Raw genomic sequence first — 21,887 nt, forward strand, 5'->3', positions numbered from 1 at the left:
AGAGTGATGTCAGGAGTCTGTGAATTTTCAAGTCCCAAGTGGTGTCACAGGGGAGGGGAGGTGAATAATGTGTTTCAGGGTCACAAGTCTTGTCACAGATGTCTCAGGATCAAAGGTGTTAACTTTCTTGGTCATGTGGGTGTGTGTCTCTATGGTACTGAGATGATGTCATGGAGGTGTGTGTGTAAGGGTCATAGGTGTGTTTTTGTCTGTCTTGGTCACAGGAATTTGTGTGTCTTAGTTCACTGCTCTGTGTGTCTATGTCTTTGCAATCTTTATTTCATTGAGATCTGTGACTGTGAAGTTTTGCATTTATTCATATTTTAATTCTGTGCAGATTCCATGAGTAGCTGACAGGTGATGACCATTCATTTACTAAAGTTTGCTTCTCAGTGTGATTGAGGTGAGGATGCAGACCAGTAACACCTGGGATCCAAAAGCACCAAATCCTGCTGCCTGCTTTCTTCAGAGGTGTCTGCGATCTGGGATATTGACACAAGTAAGTCTGGCTCACCTCTTAGCTGAAGCTGATGGAAAATTGGTGTGATTATCTTTACAACACACGCAAAATGCTAGAGGAACTCAGCAGGCCAGGCAGGTCTATAGATGCTGTATGACTTGCTGAGTTGCTCCAGCATTATGTGTGTGTTGCTTGGATTTATAGCATCGGTAGATTTTCTCTTGTTTATGTTTATCTTTAAGTTGTCCATGTTTTTGCTTTGCCTTCTCCAGAGCAGATATGGACAACAACAGGGAAAGGTTGGTGCCTAAGCACATGTACGTGGTGGTAGGAGGACATGCCTGAGTATGTGGTGGTAAAAGGAATGGAGCCATGTTAGATCGTTCAGTGTACAAGTCTGAGCAAGTGTATGCAGCTCACGGGACAGTGAACATAACTTATTAAATTTCAAAGTAGTTATGCCAAGGGAAAGGAATAGTCCAGAAATTAAAGTATTTGAAATCAGGAAAGGCTAATTTCAGTGGCATTGGATGAGACATTAAAAGCATAAACTGGGAGAGACTACAGTTGGGTAAATCTCTTTTCTGGAAGTGGGTCTTGTAAGAAGTGAAATAGTGAGCATTCAGGAACAACATTCCTGTTGAGGGTGAATGGCAAGGAAGGCAACTCCAGTGACCCTGGGTCAAGAGATAATGTCTTAGAGGATGTGTGCATCAGGTACAGAGAGTGGAGGTGGGTGATACGAGAAATAAGAAGGGCAAAGAGGATCACAAAATATCGTTGGCAGATAAGGTTAAGGAAAGAAATAAATAAGATTGAAAGAGTACAGAAAAAAAATTACAAGGATGTTGCTGGGTCTGGAGGACCCGAGTTATAAGGAAAGATTGAACAAGTTAGGACTTTATTTGTTAGAATGTAAAAGAATGAGAGGATATTTTATAGAGGTATACAAAATTATGAGGGGTATAGATAGGGTAATTGAAAGCACCCTTTTCCCACTGTACTTGGGTGGGACTACAACCAGAGGTCATGGTTTAAGGGTGAAAGGTGAAAAGTTTAGGCAATAAGACATAGAAGCAGAATTGGACATTTGGCCCATCAAGTCTGCTCCGCCATTCAATCATGGCTGAATCCTTTTCTCCCCTCCTCAGCCCCACTTCCCGGCCTTCTCCCTGTAACATTTGATGCCATTTTCAATCAAGAACCAATCAATCTCTGCCTTAAATACACTCAACAACCTGACTACTACAGCTACCTGTGGTAACAAATTCCATCATCCTTTTCTGCGCATCTCTATTTTAAATGGTCACCCCTCTATCCTGAGGCTATGCCCTCTTGTCCTAGACTCTCCCACCATGGGAAACATTCTTTCCACATCAACTCTGTCTGGGCTTTTCAACATTCAAAAGGATTCAATGAAATCCCCCCCCCCCCCCATCCTTCTAAATTCCAGCAAGTACAGACACAGAGCCATGAAACATTTCTTGTATGATAACCCTTCCATCCCAAAATCATCCTTGTGAACCTCCTCTAAACCTTCTCCAGTGTCAGCACATCTTTTCTTAGATGAGGAGCTCAAAACTGTTCACAATACTCAAGGTGAGGCCTCACCAGTGCCTCAGCATCACATCCCTACTCTTGTATTCTACTCCTCTTGAAAGGAATGCTAATATTGCATTTGTCTTTCTTACCACTGAATCAACCTGCAAGTTCATCTTTAATATGTTCTGCATAATGACTCCTGCAAGTCTGGCATCTCTGATTTTTGGATCTTCTCCCCATTTAGAAGATATTCTGCATATTTATTTCTGCTACCAAAGTGTATGACCATGCAATTTCCAACATTGTATTTCATTTGCCACTGTCTTGCCCATTCTCCTAATCTAAGTCCTTCTGCATCCCACATGTTTCCTCAACACTACCTGCCCCTCCATCAGTCTTTGTATCATCTGCAAACCTTGCAACAAAACCATCTATTCCATCATCTATATCATTCATATACAGCATAAAAAGAAGTGGTCCCAACACTGACCCCTGCAGAACATCACTAGTTACTGGCAGCCAACCAGAAAAGGATCCTTTTATTCTCACTCGCTGCCTCCTACCAATCAGCCAATGCCCTAATGCTCTACTGTGGGTTCTTAACTTGGTGAGCATCTCATGTGTGGCATTGTCAAAGGTCTTCTGAATGTCCAAATATACAACATTAACTGCATCCCTTTTATCTATCCTACTTGCAATCTCCCCAAGGAATTCCAACAGATTCCTCAGGCAAGATTTTCCCTTAAGGAAAACATGTTGACTTTGTCCTTTCTTGTTCTATGTCACCAAGTAACTGGTCTAGAGTTTCCTTTCTGATACCTTCTTCCTTACTTACAGAGTGGAGTGACATTTGCAAATTTCCAGTCCTCTGGCACCATGCCCAAGTCCAGATTTTTGAAAGATCATTACTAATGCCTCCACAATCTCTACTGCTACCTCTTTCAGAACCCTAGGGTGCAGTTCATCTGGTCCAGGTATACCCTTAGGTTTTTCATCTTTTCATCTCCCTTGTAACAGTAACTGCACTCACTTCTCTTCCCTCACACCCTTCAACATCTGGCACACTCCTAGTGTCTTCCACAGTGAAGACTGATGCAAAATACTTATGTAATCCATCTGCCATCTCCTTTCTCCCTTTATTATTTCTCCAGCCTCGTTATCTAGCAGTCCTGTATCCACTCTCATCTCTCTTTTTCACATCTTTGCAGAAGCTTTTACTATCCACTTTGATGTTTGCTAGCTTCCTTTCATATTCCATGATTCTTTTAGTTGCTCTTTTAAAAGCTTCCCAGTCCTCCATCTTCCTGCTAATTTTTACTTTGTTGTATGCCCTCTCTTTTGCTTTTACATTAGCTTTGACTTTCCTGATCTGCCATGATTTTACTATTTTGCCATTTGAGTATTTCTTCATATTTTTGTGTATGTCTGTCCTGCATCTTTCTCATTTTTCCCAGAAACTCATGCCGTTGCTGCTCTGCTGACATCCCTGCCAGCATCTCCTTCTAATTTACTTTGGCCAACTCCTCTCTCTGTAGTTTCCTTTCCTCCTCTGAAATACTGCTACATCATAATTCCCTTTTTCCCTATCAAATTTTAAGTTCAATTCGATCATATTGCTATTGCTCCTAGGGTCTTTTTACTTTAAGCCACCTAATCACCTCTATTTCATTACATAACATTCAATCCATTATAGCTGATCTCTAGTAGGCTCAACAAGCTGCTTTAAAACGCCATCTCATAAGCATTCAACAAACTCACTCCCTTGACATCCATTACCAACCTGATTTTCCCAATTGAGTTGGATGATGAAATCTCCCATGTCTATCGGAACATTGTCCTTTTGACACGCCTTTTCTATTTCCTATTATAATCTATGGTCCACAGGAGCACATGAAGGAAACTCATGTGGTGAGAGTGTGGAGCACTCAGGTGCTGCATGCGAGCTTGATTTCAATATTTAAGTGAAGTTTGGATTGGTATGTGGATGGAGGGCGGTGGTCCCAGTGTAGTTCGTTGGGAGTAGGCAGTTTAATTGTTTTGGCATGGACTAGGAGGAACGAAGGACCTGTTTCTCTGCTGGGATTCTCTATGACTCTGTGAAAATCCCAAGGCATATTAAGAACAAGGGAGTTGCAAAGGAAAGAATGTGATCTATTGGAGATCAAAACGGCCCGATTATTTACCTGTTTCCGCTATGGAGAAAGTTGTTGGTTGGAGTCTTCATTTGGGGTGGTGAATTTCTAGACTACATTAAGGTTTAAAAAGAGGAATTATTAGATAACTGGCATAAAGATGAATAAATCTCCAGAGCTAGTTGAAACGTATCCCAGTCTGCTATCGGACATAAGTGAGGAGGTTAAAGTTGGCTCCGCATTGTGGGCTGAAGCACCCATATTCTGCAGCACTGCTTTGTGTTCTTACATCCTTCCATTGAAAGTATCCTACCCTTATTGGTTCTCCAAAACTGCAGCACCTCACATGTTCAGGTTTGTTTCTTTGTCTACCTTACCAATTTATTGTTATCACTGTAGTTGAATACCATAGTGATATCGATACATTGGTAAGGTAGTTAACACAGATCTTTGTGTTGTCCATGAAGTTAGTAACCACATCTTGTATATTCACATTCATTTTGTTAATAGGTATAACAGTAAGGTCCCATCATTAACCTCTACGAAGGCATGAAGTTCCAATAGTGAAGACAACCTCTGCCCCACCCCCCCAACTCCAAGCAGGTATTGGATCCACTTATCAAATTCCTTGGATCCCACAGGCTTTAACCTTTTGTACCAATGTTCTATGTGTGACCTTGTCAAAAGATTTACTGAACCTTTTGTAGACAAGATCAACCATACTGCTCTCATTGGAACACTTGGTAACCTTTTAGTAAAAATGAAATTAAGTTAACCAGGCAGAATCTAGCCTCAACAAAGACATGCTGACTCTCCCTGATCGACCCCTGTCTGTCCAGCTGCAAATTAATCTTGACCCTCAGAACCTTTTGTAATAACTATCAAGAGTACGGGGAACAATTTTGGACCCCCTATTTAAGGTAAGATATTAACGACAGTTCAGAGAAGGTTCATTTGGATTATCTTGGGTCTGGAGGGATTGTCCTCTGAGGAAAAGTTAGATTGGGTCTCTACATTGTTTTGCAAGGTGATCTTATGGAAATGTACAGATTTTCAAAAGTCATGTGTCTAAATGTTGTAGGGGCCATTCCTCTCGTGGGGGAAACCTGAGTTAGGGAGCATGAACTCAGCATAAGGGACTGCAATAGGGACAAATTTCTCCTGAGGATTGAGAGTGTTTGCAATTCTGCCACAGGGAGCAAAGGGGCCATAGTCATAGAGCTATAGAATACAGAAATGGGCCTTTCAGATCCAATTGTCCACACCTTTAAGGTGCCTATCTTTTCCTGTCCAAATACACTGTGATTCTATCACTTCCTCTTACAGCTTGTTCCATACACCCACCATCCTCTGTGTGGAAATCTTGTACCTTGGAGCTCCTTTAAATATTCCTCTCACCTTAAATCCATGCCTTTCTTGCCCTTGGTAAAGACTTTTTACTATGTACCTTCTCTAAAGGTCAATAAGGTTCCCCCTCAGTCTCCTGTGCTCAAGGGAGAACAGTGTCGACCTTTCTAATCTCTCATTTTAACTCAGGCCATCCATTCCAGACAACATCCTGCACTTCTTCAAGTCCTACTGCATCCTGTGTAACATACTGACCAGAACTAGCGTGGCATAACCAGTGTCCATCCAGACGATTAAGATGCATGGGCTGTTTTGGATTAAAAATTGGCTTGCCATGGGAGACAGAGGGTCATGGTCAATGAGACTTATTCTGGCTGGAATCCATGAGTGTGAAAATCAGCAGTCAAAGTGCAGAACGCCATTAAGCAGGTCACTCATTATTGGGGTTTTAGATGCTGCCTGTGAACAAATTTAAATAAAAATGTGTCTACATGCACTGGCTATCCTTTGATAATTGATTCGTCCCTCGTTCTACTCTTTTAATTTGCACACATTCTCACTATCAAACATTGACACTGATTATGTTTCAAATGTCCCTCTGTGGTCCTGTTCTGCACCATTGCCGCCTAAGAGCAACATTATGGCTTGCAACTTGGCAGAGACACTAGTGAAAGGACAGCTGATTTACAAGGTCCACTCTGGCTCCAACTGATGATGTTCTCCCCCCAACCCCACTGTAAATAGGAAGCTTTGGAATGGAATCAAGTACAGTTTGGAAACTCAGTGCCGTTTGCCCGACGCTTCAAACAGCTGGATGCAATTTCAAACACCATGGCAGAACTTCAGCAGGTATGAGCCTTATGATAAACTGATTTGTTCCGAAGGGTAGCATATAACAAAGTGATAGTCATGCAATGATACCCAAAACAAAATGGGTCTCTAGCCACTTGATAGCAGTAAAATCAACAAATTTGCAAGAGGTTTCTCAGTACATGGACTAACTTCCTCAATCTTAGTGTAAAAATTCTGCAAGACTGAGGGTGTTATATTTGAATGCATGCAGTATACGACATAAGGAAGAGGAGCTTGCAGTACAGTTCCAGATTAGCATGTATGATGTTGTAGGCATCACTGAATCAAGGCTGAAGAAAGATGAAAGCTGGGAGCTTAACATCCAAGGGTACACATTGTATCAAAAAGACAGGCTGTAGGCAGAGGGGTGGGGTGACTGTTGGTAAAAATGAAATCAAATCTTTAGAAAAAAGTAACATAGGATCAGAAGGTGTAGAATTGTTGTGAGTCGAGCAAAGGTAAAAAGACCCTGATGGGAATTATATACAGACATGCAAACAGTAGCAAAGCTGGGGTTTACAAATTGCAAATGAAGATAGAAAATACATGTCAAAAGGGAAATATTATGATGTTTAGAACAGCTCATGGTAGAGCCCACTAGGGGATCAGCTATACTGGATAGTTTGTTGTGTAACGAACTGGAATTGATTAGAGAACTTGAGAGAATTCGCCCTGCAATTTAAGGAGAAGCTAAAGTCAGCTGTATCAGTATTACAGTAGAATAAAGGGAATTATAGAGGCATGAGAGAGGAAATGGGCAGAATTGATTGGAAGGAAACATGAGCAGGGTAGAGGAGCAATGGCTGGAATTTCTGGAAACAATTCGGAAGATGCAAGGAAGATATATCCCAAAGAAGTGTCTATAGAAAGAGTGAAAGGAGATTTACAAGGATGTTGCCTGGATTGGGGAGCATGCCTTATGAGAATAGGTTGAGTGAACTTGGCCTTTTCTCCTTGGAGCAACAGAGAATGAGAGGTGACCTGATAGAGGTGTACAAGATGATGAGAGGCATTGATTGTGTGGATAGTCAGTCTTTTTTCCCAGGGCTGAAATGGCTAACACAAGAAGGCACAGTCTTAAGGTGCTTGGAAGTAGGAACAGAGTAGATGTAAGGGGTGAGTTTTTTTATGCAGAGGGTGGTGATTGCATAGAAAGGGCTGCTGGCAACAGTGCTGGAGACGGATATGATAGGGTCTTTTAAAAGACTCCTGGATAGGAACATGGAGCTTAGAAAAATAGAGAGCTATTGGTAACCCTAGGTAATTTCTAAGGTAAGGATGTGTTTCGCACAGCATTGTGGGCTGAAGGGCCTGTATTATGGTGTAGGTTTTCTATGTTTCCCTGTTTCTAAGTAGTAGCCAAAGGGAGTGCACATAATTTGGCAAAAATTAGTGGGAAGTTAGAGGATTGGGAAGCTTTTAAAAACCAACAGAAGGCAATTAAAAAAGTCATGAAAAAGATGCAATGCGAAGGTAAGCTAGCTAATAATATTAAAGAAGGTACCAAAGGTTTCTTCAGATATATAAAGTGTAAAACAAGGGCGAGAGTAGCTATCCGACACTGGAAAATGATGTTGGAGAGGTGGTAATTGGCAACAAGGAAATGGAGGATGAACTGAATAAGTATTTTGCATCAGTATTCACTGTGGAAGGCACTAGCAGTATATCGGAAGTTCAAGAGCGCCATGCAACAGAAGTGAGTGAAGTTGCTGTTGCTAGTGAGAAGGTGCTGGAGAAACTGAAAGGCCTGAAGGTAGATAAGTCACCTGAACCAGATGGTGTACACCCCAGGGTTCTGAAAGTGGTGACTGAGGAGGTTGTGAAGGCATTAGTAATGATCTTTCAAAAATCAATGGGTTTTACCATAATTCTGGTTCAAATTGCAAATGTCTCTCAACTCCTCAAGAAGGGAGAGAGACAGAAGAAAGGAAATTACAGGCTGATTAGTCTGACCTCAGTGGCTGAGAAGATGTTGGAGTCAGTCATTAAGGATGAGGTCTCAGGGTACTTGGAGATACATGATAAAATAGGCCGTATTCAGCATGGTTTCCTCAAGGGAAAATCTTGCCTAACAAATCATTGGAATGCTTTGAAGAAATAATAAGCAGGATAGAGAAAAGGGAACTAGTTGATATTGTGTACTTGGATTTTCAGAAAGCCTTTGACAAGGTGCTACACATGAGGCTTATTTATAAGCTCATGGTATTCCAGGAAATATTCTAGCATAGATAAAGAAGCGGCTGATTGGCAGGAGGCAAAGAGTAGGAATAAAGGGAGCCCCCTTCTGGTTAGCTGTCAGAGAGCAGTGGTGTTCCATGGGTCTGTGTTGGGACTGATTCTTTTAACATTATATGTGAATTATTTGGATGAAGGAATTTAAGGGCTTTGTGCACAGTTTATAGACAATATGAAGATAGGTGAATGGGCAGGCAGTGTTTAGCAGAGAGGCTACACAAAGACTTACAGATTAGGAGAATGGGCAAAGAAGTGGCAGATTTCCATCATTGTTGGGAAGTGTATGGTCAGGCACTTTGGTTAAAGAAATAAAAGCTTAGACAATTTTCTAAATAGATGGAACATTCAAAAATCTGAGGTGCAAAGGGACTTGGGAGTTCTTGTGCAGGATTCCCTAAACATTAATTTTCAGGTTGAGGTGGTGGTGAGGAAAGAAAATGCAATGTTTACACTTGTTTCAAAGGGATTAGAAGAAAAAACAAGGATGTGATGTTAAGGCTTTATAAGGAGCTGGTAAGGCCTCATTTGGAGTATTGTAAGCAGTTTTGGCCCCATTTAAGAAAGTGGAGAGTGTTCAAAGGAGGTTCACAAAAATGTTTCTGGGATTGTGAGGCTTATCATATAAGGAATGTTTGATGGCTCTGGGCCTGTACTCACTGGAATTAGGAAGAATGAGGGGGGAATCTCATTGAAACCTATCAAATGTTGAAAGACCTCAATAGAGTAGATTTGGAGAGGATGTTTCCTGTGGTGGGGAGTCTTAAGACTGGAAGACACAGCCTCAGAATAGAGGGACTTTCCATTTAGAACAGGGATGAGGAGGAATTTCTTTAGCGGTGAATCCGTGGAATTCGTTGCCAAAGGGGCTGTGGAGGCCAAGTCGTTAAGTATATTTAAGGCAGAGGTTAATAGATCCTTGATTAGTCAGGGCATGAAAAGGAACAGGGAGAAGACAGATTGGGGCTGAGAGGGAAAGGGATCAACCATGATGAAATGGTGGAGCAGACTCAAGACCACTGGCCTTATGGTCCAAGTGTTGCAACAACAGTGTCATTAGTTCCCCACTGTTCTTCCAAAGTATGGAAGGGACAGTGTTGAGATTCATCCCCGCAGCCGCATGACAGAGGACACTCTGATCTACGGGCTGTTCCCGGGGATGCCCACAGAGACCAACATCCAGTGCTGCTGGCACGGTGAAAGACGCTCTTTGGTCGGCCCGAAACTTGATGGTCTACCAGCACATGGAGATGTCCATGGAGGAATGCTGCCGACTGGCACATTCTCAGCTGCAGGAGTACGTGCTGAGGGACGCACTCAAGCTTGGTGCGGCCACCGCAAGGGCCCGGTGGGGAAGGACCACGGTCTATGGTTTTTCTCACGCGGGAGTTGGAGGGTGGGAGCGGGGTGTATAACCCTGAACAAGTGTATGTAAATATGAAGTAACAGTGCCACCTGGGTGGCGAAAAGTGTGGGAAAGTAAAGACTGTAATGGAAACATTTGTAAAGGATTGAGAGTCATTGAATGGTTTATTGTACATAATTTTACTTTTGAATAAAGTATATTTTGTTTAATAAAAAAAAAGCAAAGAAAATGGACACTGAGCTAAGAAGGGTGTCTGAAAACCTGGTGAATTTTGTGGATTTTGCAAACAAAGAAAAATGCTGCATTTCTATAGCACTTTTTGCTACATTGGCTGCATAATGCTCCTTTCTGGCACCAGAGTAATTGCAGCAGCGGATCTTCTCTGTTAAATTTTAATAATGACCAGACATTTTGCCTTTAGTTGTGATTTTATTGGCAATGTTCACTGGAGGGCAAGACTGATGCATCAGAGGCAGATGAGAGTCTGCTTGGTTGTATACTTTATTGAAACATGGCTTTCTCCGGGTACACAGGATACAGTAGTCAGATCAAGTTTCATGATTCACAGAATGGATTGAACTGTGCACTTGGGGAAAGGGGTGTGAGTTTTATGGTTGACTTTCATTGCTGCTCCAATGTGGCTGTCCTGTTAAACTCGTGTTCCCTTGAGTGGTTAAATCCAGTCCATTCTAATTACCTCAGCTGTTCTGTGTAATTCTGACTGCAGCTTGTATACCACCAGCAGCTAACTATAATCCAGCGCCCGCCACGCTGCATGATACTATCTTCAGTTTCCAAACAAGAAACGGTCTATTCCAACGCATTTCAGATTATAGTTGGACTCTTCAACTGGGTTTGTTTGAAGAAAACCCTATCCAATTACCATCAGCATATTCAAAGCAAGAAGGCTGCGAGTGGAACGTCTGAAAGGATTTTCGGAGATAAGGCATTTTACTGCTTGGGGTAAAGTAGTGGTCGCCAACCTTTTTCAGCCCAAGATCCACTACCTCGGCCATGGTAAAAGGCAAGATCGATCTACTAAATCGTTTAGACTCGCATGCACACCGGGCAGAAAGGACCGGAAATGGAGCCCTGCAGCCCCGGAAGCAGTCTCTCTTTGCAGACGGTTTTCCATAGTGGGATTGTTGCTATGTTACCATTATCTTAATTGGTATTATTTGTTTTTATAATGCTCACATTACAACAACTTTAATTCTATGTTTCATTATTTAATTTTATTTCAACACGAAAAATAAATGAATAAAAATTGACTGTTGCACTCTGTGTAATGACTGGGGCTGAATACTTTCTGCTATTATGAAATTTGGCTCATAACTCATACACCCAGTCTGAGACCATCTGTGAGGTGTCTGTCAGTAAAACAGCTCCTGTACTTAGATTTAATAATTTTCATCTGTTACAGCACAGTGCCCTCCCAAACCTCCTGACAGACTGAATATTTGAATAGACAGTTTCCTTTGTTAGACTGAATGCTGAACCTGCCACGTTTTTCAGGTGTTTTGTATTGGTAAACTTACTGAGACATCAGTATGTTTCAGAGGTACGCAAGCTAATGACACCACTGTTTTTTGTTTCCCAGTTCTTTTACTTTTGGGGAATGTTGGAATTTAAAGGGGGAGAAGTGTTGTAATGTGAGCATTATCAGACATCCCACCCTACAAAAACTCATTTCAGGGAGGTAGCACCATCAATTTGCGGGAGACTCCTGGGAGAGGTGGGATGTCTGCAATCAAGTAGCTCCTTAGCAGCTAGTTAGCAAGTTTAAATAATGTTAGCTATGATAATGAACGAATGACACCTGTTAAACTCACCTCAACATGTCTTTTACATTTTAACCCACCATGGGCAATAGAACAGTCGCTGTTGCAATCAGTGCTACCCCTTAACCACCAGTCCCTTAAACAAAAGGGGATAGCTACACTGAACTTCACTAAAATGTTCCCACAGCCAATGATCTCACTTTAAGGACTCTTTGTCTCATGTTCTTGTTATTTTGCTTTTTATTTCTATTTGCATTTGCAGTTTGTTGTCTTCTGCACTCTGATCTTTCATTGATCTGGTTATAGTTACTATTCTATAGATTTGCTGACTATGCCCATAAGAAAATGAATCTCAGGGTTATATTTGGTGACATATATGTATTTGGATAGTAAAATTTACTTTGAACTTTTGAGAAACTCTGATCAGAGCACCAAGGAGAACCCTGCTGCTTCACTGAATCATGACTTGTAATCTGTTATCAAAAAGGGTGTTTTCTGCCATCTGTTATCGAGATAGTAAGTTTGCTGATAACACAAATGTTGGGGATGTTGTGGATAGTCTGGAGTGTTGTTAGAGGTTGCACCAGGGCATCGATAAGGATGCAGAACTGGGCTGAGAAGTGGCAGATGGAATTCAACCCAGTTAAGTATAAAGTGCTTCATTTTGGTTGGTCAAATTTGAAGACAGAATATAATATTAATGGTAAACTTAGCAGTGTGAAGGATCTTGGGATCCACGTCCATTGGACACTCAAAGCTGCTGTGTAGGTTAACAGTGTTAAGAAAGCGTATGGTGTGTTGGCATTCATAAACTGGGATTGAGTTCAAATGATGTGAGGTAATGTTATTGCTATATAAGACCTGAGTTAGACCCTAGTTGGTGTACTGTGTTCAGCTCAGGTCACCACTACAGGAAGGATGTAGTTAATATCAAGTGCAGAGGAGATTTGCAAGGATTTTGCCTGGATTGGAGAGTGTGCCTTATGAGAGTAGGTTGAGTGAACTTGGCCTTTTCTCCTTGGAGCAACGGAGGATGAGAGGTGACCTGATTGAGGTGTCTAAGATGATAAGAGACATTGATCGTGTGGATAGCCAGAGGCTTTCTCCCAGGGCTAAAATGGCTAATACGAGGGGGCATAGTTGTAAGGTACTTGGAAGTAGGTACAGTGGAGATGCCAGAGGAGGGTTTTTCACACAATGGGTGGTGGATGCATGGAACACACTGCCAGCAATGGTGGTATAGGCAGATACAATTGGGTCTTTTAAGAAACTCTTAGATAGGTACATGGAGCACAGCAAAATGGAGGGCAATGTGTAGGGAAATTCCAGAGTAGGTTACATGGTCAATAGACAATAGGTGCAGAAGTAGACCATTCGGCCCCTCGAGTCTGCACTGCCATTCTGAGATCGTGGCTGATCATTCACTATCAATACCCAGTCCCTGCCTTGTCCCCATATCCCTTGATTCCCCTATCCATCAGATATCTATCTAGCTCCTTCTTGAAAGCATCCAGAGAATTGGCCTCCACCGTCTTCCGAGGCAGTGCATTCCACACCTCCACAACTCTCTGGGAGAGGAAGTTTTTCCTCAACTCTGTTTTAAATAACTGACCTCTTATTCTCAATCCATGCCCTCTGGTACTGGACTCTCCCAACATCTGGAACATATTTCCTGCCTCAATCCTATCACATCCTTTAATTATCTTAAACGTTTCAATCAGATCCCCTCTCAATCTCCTCAGTTCCAGAGTGTACAAGCCCAATCTCTCCAATCTCTCTGCGTAAGACAGCCCTGCCATCCCAGGAATCAACCTAGTGAATCTACGCTGCACTTCCTCAATTGCCAGAATGTCCTTCCTTAAACCTGGAGACCAAAACTGTACACAATATTCCAGGTGTGGTCTCACCAGGGCCCTGTACAAATGCAAAAGGACGTTCTTGCTCTTGTACTCAATTCCCCTAGTAATAAAGGCCAACATTCCATTTGCCCTCTTCACTGCCTGTTGCACTTGCTCATTCACCTTCATTGACTGATGAACTAGGACCCCTAGGTCTCTTTGTATTTCTCCCTTACCTAACTCTACACCATTCAGACAATACTCTGCCCTCTTGTTCCTGCTTCCAAAGTGGATAACTTCACATTTATTCACATTGAATGACATCTGCCAAGTATCTGCCCACTCACCCAGCCTATCCAAGTCTCCCTGTATTCTCCTAACGTCCTCTTCGCATGTCACACTAACACCCAGTTTAGTATCGTCAGCAAACTTGCTGATATAGTTTTCAATGCCCTCATCTAAATCATTGACATAAATCGTAAAGAGCTGTGGTCCCAATACGGAGCCCTGTGGTACCCCACTAGTCACCTCCAGCCAGTCCGAGAAACACCCATTCTCTGCTACCCTTTGCTTTCTATCTGCCAACCAGTTTTCTATCCATGTTGAAACCCTGCCCCCGATGCCATGAGCTCTGATTTTACTCACCAATCTCCTATGTGGCATCTTATCGAATGCCTTCTGAAAATCTAGGTACACTACATCCACTGGCTTACCCTCGTCTAACATCCTTGTTACACCCTCAAAAAACTCCAACAGATTAGTCAAGCGTGATTGGCCCTTGGTAAATCCATGCTGGCTTGGCCTAATCCTATTAGTGCCATCAAGATATGCCACTATTTCGTCCTTAATAATGGACTCAAGCATCTTCCCCACGACTGACGTTAGGCTAACAGGGCGATAGTTCTCTGTTTTCTCCTTCCCTCCCTTCTTGAAAAGTGGGATAACATTAGCCACTCTCCAATCTTCAGGAACTGATCCTGAATCTAAGGAACATTGGAAAATGATTACCAATGCTGAGACGATACTCCCCACAGTTACATCAAGACAATACTCCCCACAGTAACACCCAGACAATACTCCCTACAGTAACACCGAGACAATACTCCCCACAGTATCACCGAGACAATACTCCCCACAGTAACACCGAGACAATACTCCCCCCATGGTAACGCCGAGACAATACTCCCCGCAGAAACGCCCTGACAATACTCCCCCTGATAACGCTGAGACAATACTCCCCACAGTAATGCCGTGACAATACTCCCCATGGTAACGCTGAGACAATACTCCCCACAGTAATGCCGTGACAATATTCCCCCAAAGTAATGCTGAGACGGTGCTCCCAATTTGAGAGAATGCCATCTACTGTAACACTGGGGCAATGTTATTTGTTTGTTTATGTAATTATTATTGAGATACAGCATAGAGTCTGATCTCCAGCCCTTTGAGTCCTGCATCCCCCTGATTTCACCCTAACCTTGTCAGCAGGCAATTTACAAAGACCAAATAAACTACCAGCCGGTGTGTGTTTGGGAGGGAACCCACACAGTTACAAAAATAACGCACAAACTCCTCACAGGCAGTGGCAGGAATTAAACACAGTCGCTGGTATTGTAAAGCATTGTGTTAAACACTATAATGCTGTGCCACCCCATTACATACTCACAGAGTTAAGACAAAATAGTGTTTTGCCAGACTCTCCCAGTATGAAGCAGGTAAAAGGGTTTCATTACAGCCCCACCAAGAATAGTGAAGAAATATAGTAACATAAAATCATAAATAATTAAATAATAAGTTTGCCCGCTTTACATTGGGCGAGTGCTATTTGTCTTACACTATGAGTATGCTACCCAGTGTAACATTGCCAGGATACCGAGTCAAGACACAGCAGATGCTGAAATCTGGGGAAAAGCGACCTGCTGGAAGTGTGATTTCTGAACATTAGTAGAATGAAGGGATAAAGCAGCAGAATTATTTTGATTATTTGTTAGGCTACATCCACTGGCTTACCCTCGTCTAACATCCTTGTTACACCCTCAAAAAACTCCAACAGATTAGTCAAGCATGATTTGCCCTTGGTAAATCCATGCTGGCTCAGCCTAATCCTATTACTGCCATCAAGATATGCCACTATTTCGTCCTTAATAATGGACTCAAGCATCTTCCCCACGACTGACGTTAGGCTAACAGGGCGATAGTTCTCCTTTTTCTCCTTCCCTCCCTTCTTGAAAAGTGGGAAAACATTAGCCACTCTCTAATTTTCAGGAACTGATCCTGAATCTAAGGAACCTTGGAAAATGATTACCAATGCATCCGCAATTTCCTGAGCCACCTCTTTTAGAACCCTCGGATGCAGACCATTTGGACCCGGGGATTTATTAGCCTTCAGTCCTATCAGTCTACTCATCACAGTTTCTTTCCTAATGTCAATCTGTTTCAATTCCTCTGATATCTTATGACCCTGGCCCATCCATACATCTGGGAGATTGCTTGTGTCCTCCCTGGTGAAGACAGATCTAAAGTACGCATTAAATTCTGTTGCCATTTCCCATAACAATTTCTCCCAATTCATTCTTCAAGGGGCCAACATTGTTCTTAACTATCTTCTTTCTCTTCACATAGCTAAAAAAGCTTTTGCTATCCCCTTTTATATTCCTGGCTGGACTGAGCTCATACCTGATTTTTTTCTCTCCGTATTGCTTTTTTAGTTAAGATCTGCTGTTCCTTAAAACTTTCCCAATCATCTGTATTCCCACTCATCTTAGCCCTGTCATACTTCCTTTTCTTTAATGCTATACAATCTCTGACTTCCTTTGTCAACCACTGTGGCCCCTTCCCCCTCTTTGAATCCTTCCTTCTCATTGGAATGAACTGCTTTTGCATCTTTTGTATTATCCCCAAGAATATCTGCCACTGCTGATCCACTGTCTTTCCTGCCAGGGCATCCGCCCATTTAACTTTGGCCAGCTCTTCCCTCATGTCTCCGTAGTCTCCTTTATTTAATTGCAACACTGACACCTCTGATCTGCCCTTATCTCTCTCAAATTGTAGATAAAAACTTATCATGTTATGATCACTACTTCCTAATGGTTCCTTTACTTTAAGATCACTTATCAATTCCTGTTCATTACACATCACCAAGCCCAAAATAGCCTCGTTCCTGGTTGGCTCAAGCACAAGCTGTTCCAAAAATACATCCCTTAGACACTCCACAAACTCCCTATCCTGGGGTCCAGCACGTACCTGATTCTCCCAGTTCACCTACATGTTGAAATCTCCCATAACGACTGCATTACCTTTAGCACGGTACAGCATTGTGGGTTGAAGGGCCTGTAATGTGCTGTTGATTTCTATATTCTATGAGAAAGGTGTTCACCATGATCTTATTGTAAAGGGTGTTTTCTGTTTCATCTGGAAGTGACTGCACGGGCTGTTAGTTGGATCATATTCTCTGTCTCCAAAATGGGAATTAGATTCATAACCTTCACATTGAGACAGTGTTGCACTGAGCTGTAGCTGTGCGGAGGGAAGTGGGGGGGGGGGGGTGCGATACCAGCGTTTTAATGGAGATGAAGCATCACAAGTCATAGAGTCATACAGCAACAAAATGGGCTCTTTGACCCAGTTGATCTATTTTGATCTGGTTGAACTGCCTTTGGCCCAAATCACTCTGAACCTTTCCTATCCATGAACCTGGGGTTAATTTACATGTTCATCGAAACATACAGTGAAATGTGTCATTTGTATTAATGGCCACCGCAGCCTACTGATCTGATGGGGTACAACCACCGCATGCCACAATGCTCAGCAGAGCAACGTATAACATATCAAAACAGAACGCATAAAGCAACAAGACACACATGCAATCCTCCCTCCCAAACACATACACAGTCCTCCAACCCCAGAAAGGGGCATTTTGAGTCTCAGTGGACTTGTGGATTCACAGACACTGGGATTTTACTTCCCCAGCAGACTCACAGACTCAGGCTTCTGCAGACTTCTGAAATTATGATTGATCTTTGGTATCAACCCCAAGATTGCCAATGGCAACAAATGAGAACCCCGAACCTTTACCCACAAATTCTGCACTTGCCAATGATGGGACCCCGAAAACTAATCTTCGAACTCTGCATTCACTGAAAATGGCACCCAAAACACTTGGCCCTGAATTCCACATTCGCTGATGATGGGACCCAAAACACTAAGCTTCAAACTTTGGACTCGCTGACTCATGCACCAAGAAGGTCACCAGCCCTGATGACTCCTGCCCGGATGGAACTTCATTTCATTTCATTTTTCAATCTTTTTATTGATTTTCAAATAAAGAATATACAAATCAGAGGAGAAGTTTAGCAAACAGATAATTTAAAAGACATTTAAACAGCAACAATAAAAACAAAGTATATAACGTCAAGATCAAATGGGTAAAATATTACGCTGTTATATATACAATGGTCAAAAAAACGACAACTCCTCATAGCAATCATAAAAGAAAGATTGGAAATTTTATTGATAAAGGAGAAAGAAAACACCACTAACTAAACTGAAACAAAAAAAAGAGAAAGAAAAAAAGATTGGGCAGTCCAATTGAGGATAAAAAAATATATAAAAAGAGAGAAAAAAAGACAACTTCCTTCCAGTCATCTCCAAACCTTCATGGATAAGGATTTCAGCCAAAGAGAATAAAGAAAAATAAATTAAATCGTGAAAATATTGAAGAAAGGGTCGCTAGACTTGTTCAAAATTAAAGGATGTATCAAATGTCCGGCTTCTAATTTTCTCCAAGCTTAGATATGACATAATGGAGGAGAGCCAATAGAAAAACACCAGGTGGGTTAGATTCTTTCCAGTGTAGCAAAATAGCTCTCCTAGCCAGTAAAGTTGAAAAAGCTATCACATGTTGGGCAGAAGCAGACACTTTGCTTGCTTCCTCTGGAATAATCCCAAAAATTGCTATAAGTGGATTAGGTTGAACATCCACATCTATAACTTTAGATAATATTCCAAACACATCCCTCCAAAAATTGTTTAAATTTACACATGACCAAAACATATGAGTTAGAGTAGCCACTTCTGCGTTACATCTGTCACACATAGGGCATATATTAGGAAAAATATGCGCCAATTTATCTTTGGCCATGTGGGCCCTGTGTACTATCTTAAACTGAATTAAGATATGGCGTGTGCAGATAGATGAATTATTGACTAAATAATAAATTTTACTCCATTGATTATCTGAAAGTGAATGTTGAAGTTCTACTTCCCAGGTGTATTGAACCCTATCATTAGGCGACATGCGAGCTATCATTATATGCCATTTATAAATGATAGCTATTAATTGTTTTTGAAAAGGTTTAAACTGAGAAATAGCATAAGCCAAATTTAAAGAGCAGGCCAAGGGGTAATTCGGTAAAAAAATCATGTAAAAAATTCCTAACCTGTAAATACCTGAAAAAATGTGTATTAGTGATATCATATTTATCCATTAACTGAAAAAGACATTAAACAGTCTTGTAAAAACTAATCTAAAAAATTTTTATTCCCTTAATTTTCTATGTTAAAAAAGCCTTATCCAAAGTTGATGGTTTAAAAGAGAAATTAGAATAAATATTACTAGAAAGTAGAAAATCATTTAATTCAAAAAATCTACGAAATTGAAACCAAATTTTTTAAGTATGTTTAACAATAGGGTTGAGAGCTTGTCTACCTATTCTGGAGAGCGAAAACGGAAGGGGAGCTCCTAGTAAAGAAGTTAACGAAAACCCCATTACTGAATTTTCCTCCAGCTGTAACCATGAAGGGCGAACTTGGTTGTCTATATCATAAATCCAAAAAGTAATATAACGAATATTAATTGCCCGATAATAAAATCTAAAGTTTGGTAAAGCCAGTCCTCCATTTTTTTAAAATTTTTGCAATAAAAGTTTATTCACTCTAGAGCTTTTATTATTCCAAACATAAGACAAAATCAGAGAATCTATTTTAACAAAAAAAGTTTTTGGAACAAAAGAGGGAACTGCTTGAAATATATACAAAAATTTCGGTAGAATAACCATTTTTATAGCATTTATTTGACCTATCAATGACATCGACATAGGTGACCTTTTAGAAAGCGCCTGTTGAGTATATTCAACTAAAGGGGAGAAATTATACCTATATAGGTCTTTAAAATTTTTAGTAATTTTGATACCAAGGTAAGTAAAATGGATTTTGGCAATATTAAAAGGTATTTGATCATAATAATCAGAATAATTATTAATAGGAAATAATTCACTTTTATGTAAATTAAGTTTATATCCAAAAAATACCAAATTCTATAAATATAGATAACATAGAAGGAATAGATTTCCTAGGATTTGAAATGTAAACTAATAAATCATCCGCATATAAAAAAACCTTATGTAATTTATCCCCTCTCCTAATACCCTGCACAGAATTAGAATCCCTAAGAGTGGTTCTAAAGCCAAATTAAATAATAAAGGACTGAGGGGACAACCCTGACGGGTACCTCTATATAATCTAAAATAAGGAGACTTTTGATTATTAGTTAGAACCGCAGCTACCAGGGCATGATAAATCAATTTAATCCAGGAAATAAATCCTGGACCAAAATTAAACCTCTTCACAACCTGAAATTGATAAGGCCACTCCACCCTATCAAAGGCTTTCTCTGCATCCAAAGATACAATACATTCAGATTCTTTGGCTGAAGGGAAATAAATGATATTTAACAATCTTCGAATATTAAAATGTGAGTACCTATTTTTTATAAATCCGGTTTGATCATTTGAGATAACATTAGGCAAGATATTCTTAAGCAGATTTGCTAGAATCTTAGAGAGGATTTTAAAATCTACATTCAGTAAAGAAATAGGTCTATAGGATACACATTCCGGTGGGTCTTTTCCTTTTTTTGGGATCAATGAAATTAGTGCCTCATAAAAAGTTTTAGGAAGGTTCCCAGAGGATGTAGAATCGGCAAACATTTGATGAAGATGTGATATAAGCATTTCATGAAAGGTCTTGTAAAATTCTACCGTATAACCATCAGGTCCTGGAGCTTTACCTAATTGCATATAGCCTTGGTTATCTCCTCTTGTTTAATAGGTGCATCTAACATATCAACATCTTGAATCGAAATTTAAGGTATGTTTAACCTTTGCAAAAATCTATTCATAATAATAGTGCCATCAGAGAATTCAGATTTATAAAAATTAGAATAAGTCCATAAATATTAATTTCATAAGGATCTAAAGTTTCTATTCTATCTGGTCGGCGAATTTTTAAAATGTGTCTTCTGACCATCCTAGCCTTCAACTGACCCGCTAAAAGTTTAGCAGATTTTTCCCCATGTATATAAAATAAACTTTTAGATTTAAAAATTTGCTGTTCAGTGGGAAAGGTCAGAAGCAAGTTATACTGTTATTGAAGTTCGGCCCTTTCTTTATATAGGTCTTCAGTAGGTTTAACTGAATACACTTTATCTATCTGTTTAATTTTATTGATAAGCACTGACAATTCCGCTTTAGTGTCCCCTAAGAAAAAATTTCAATGTGTCCCATATAACCAGATTTGACATTCCTTCAGTTGTATTAAATTCAAAAAATATAGAAATGTACTCCTTAATAAAATTAACAAAAGCTCCTGTAACAATCCTGTAACAATACGGGGTACAGTCTCCACTGTGAGATTTTCAAAAATCTATCCGAAAGCTTAAGGGTTAACTTTAAAGGCGCGAGATCTGAGAGCACAATGATGTCATATGCACATTCAACAACAGAGTTTAACAGATGTGTATCTTAAAAAAAAAAGTAATCAATTCGAGAATACTTGAGATGGACATGTGAGAAAAAAGAGTAATCTTTATCATTGGGGTGTTTATATCTCCAAATATCGACGAGGCCATATTCTAATAAAAAAGAGTTAATACAAGCTGCTGCTTTATTAGGAAGCAACGGATTGGTTGATTACCTGTCAATCGCCAGATTTAAGCAACAATTAAAGTCACCACCAGTGATCATTGAGATTCGGTAACTCAGAAAAAAGTCTCTTAAAAAAATCAGAATTATCTACATTAGGTGCGTATACACACACCAGAGCTACCTTTTGCTCGCATAATAAACCAGTAACAATTAAATATCTTCCGATCGAATCAGTAGTAGTATTAGAAGGGATTTTAGGGCTAAGAAATATAGAAACGCCTCTTGTTTTACTATCCGACAGTGAGTGAAATAAAGGCCCTTTCCAGAAGCGGAAAAGCCTGTCCTCATCCTGTTTTTTTTATGATTTTCTTGTGCAAAAATAATATCTGCATTAAGTGTTTTTAATTTCTTTAAA

The 21,887-nt window shown here is 40.5% G+C and overlaps 1 protein-coding gene across 3 annotated transcripts in view; it reads left to right on the top strand.

Annotated features, from left to right (window-relative positions):
- haus2 (HAUS augmin like complex subunit 2) overlaps nucleotides 1–21,887 on the top strand; it is a 70,061-nt gene that overhangs the window by 2,281 nt on the left and 45,893 nt on the right. For all 3 annotated transcript variants that reach the window (XM_059951653.1, XM_059951650.1, XM_059951657.1), the window contains 2 exons: nucleotides 338–499; nucleotides 6,226–6,330. In XM_059951653.1, coding sequence (XP_059807636.1) covers nucleotides 410–499; nucleotides 6,226–6,330 — 195 coding nt within the window. In that variant the 5' untranslated portion in view covers nucleotides 338–409. The remainder of the gene's footprint in view (nucleotides 1–337; nucleotides 500–6,225; nucleotides 6,331–21,887) is intronic.

The sequence above is a fragment of the Hypanus sabinus genome, chromosome 2 (genome assembly GCF_030144855.1).
Source record: "Hypanus sabinus isolate sHypSab1 chromosome 2, sHypSab1.hap1, whole genome shotgun sequence".
Taxonomy (NCBI): Eukaryota; Metazoa; Chordata; class Chondrichthyes; order Myliobatiformes; family Dasyatidae; genus Hypanus; species Hypanus sabinus.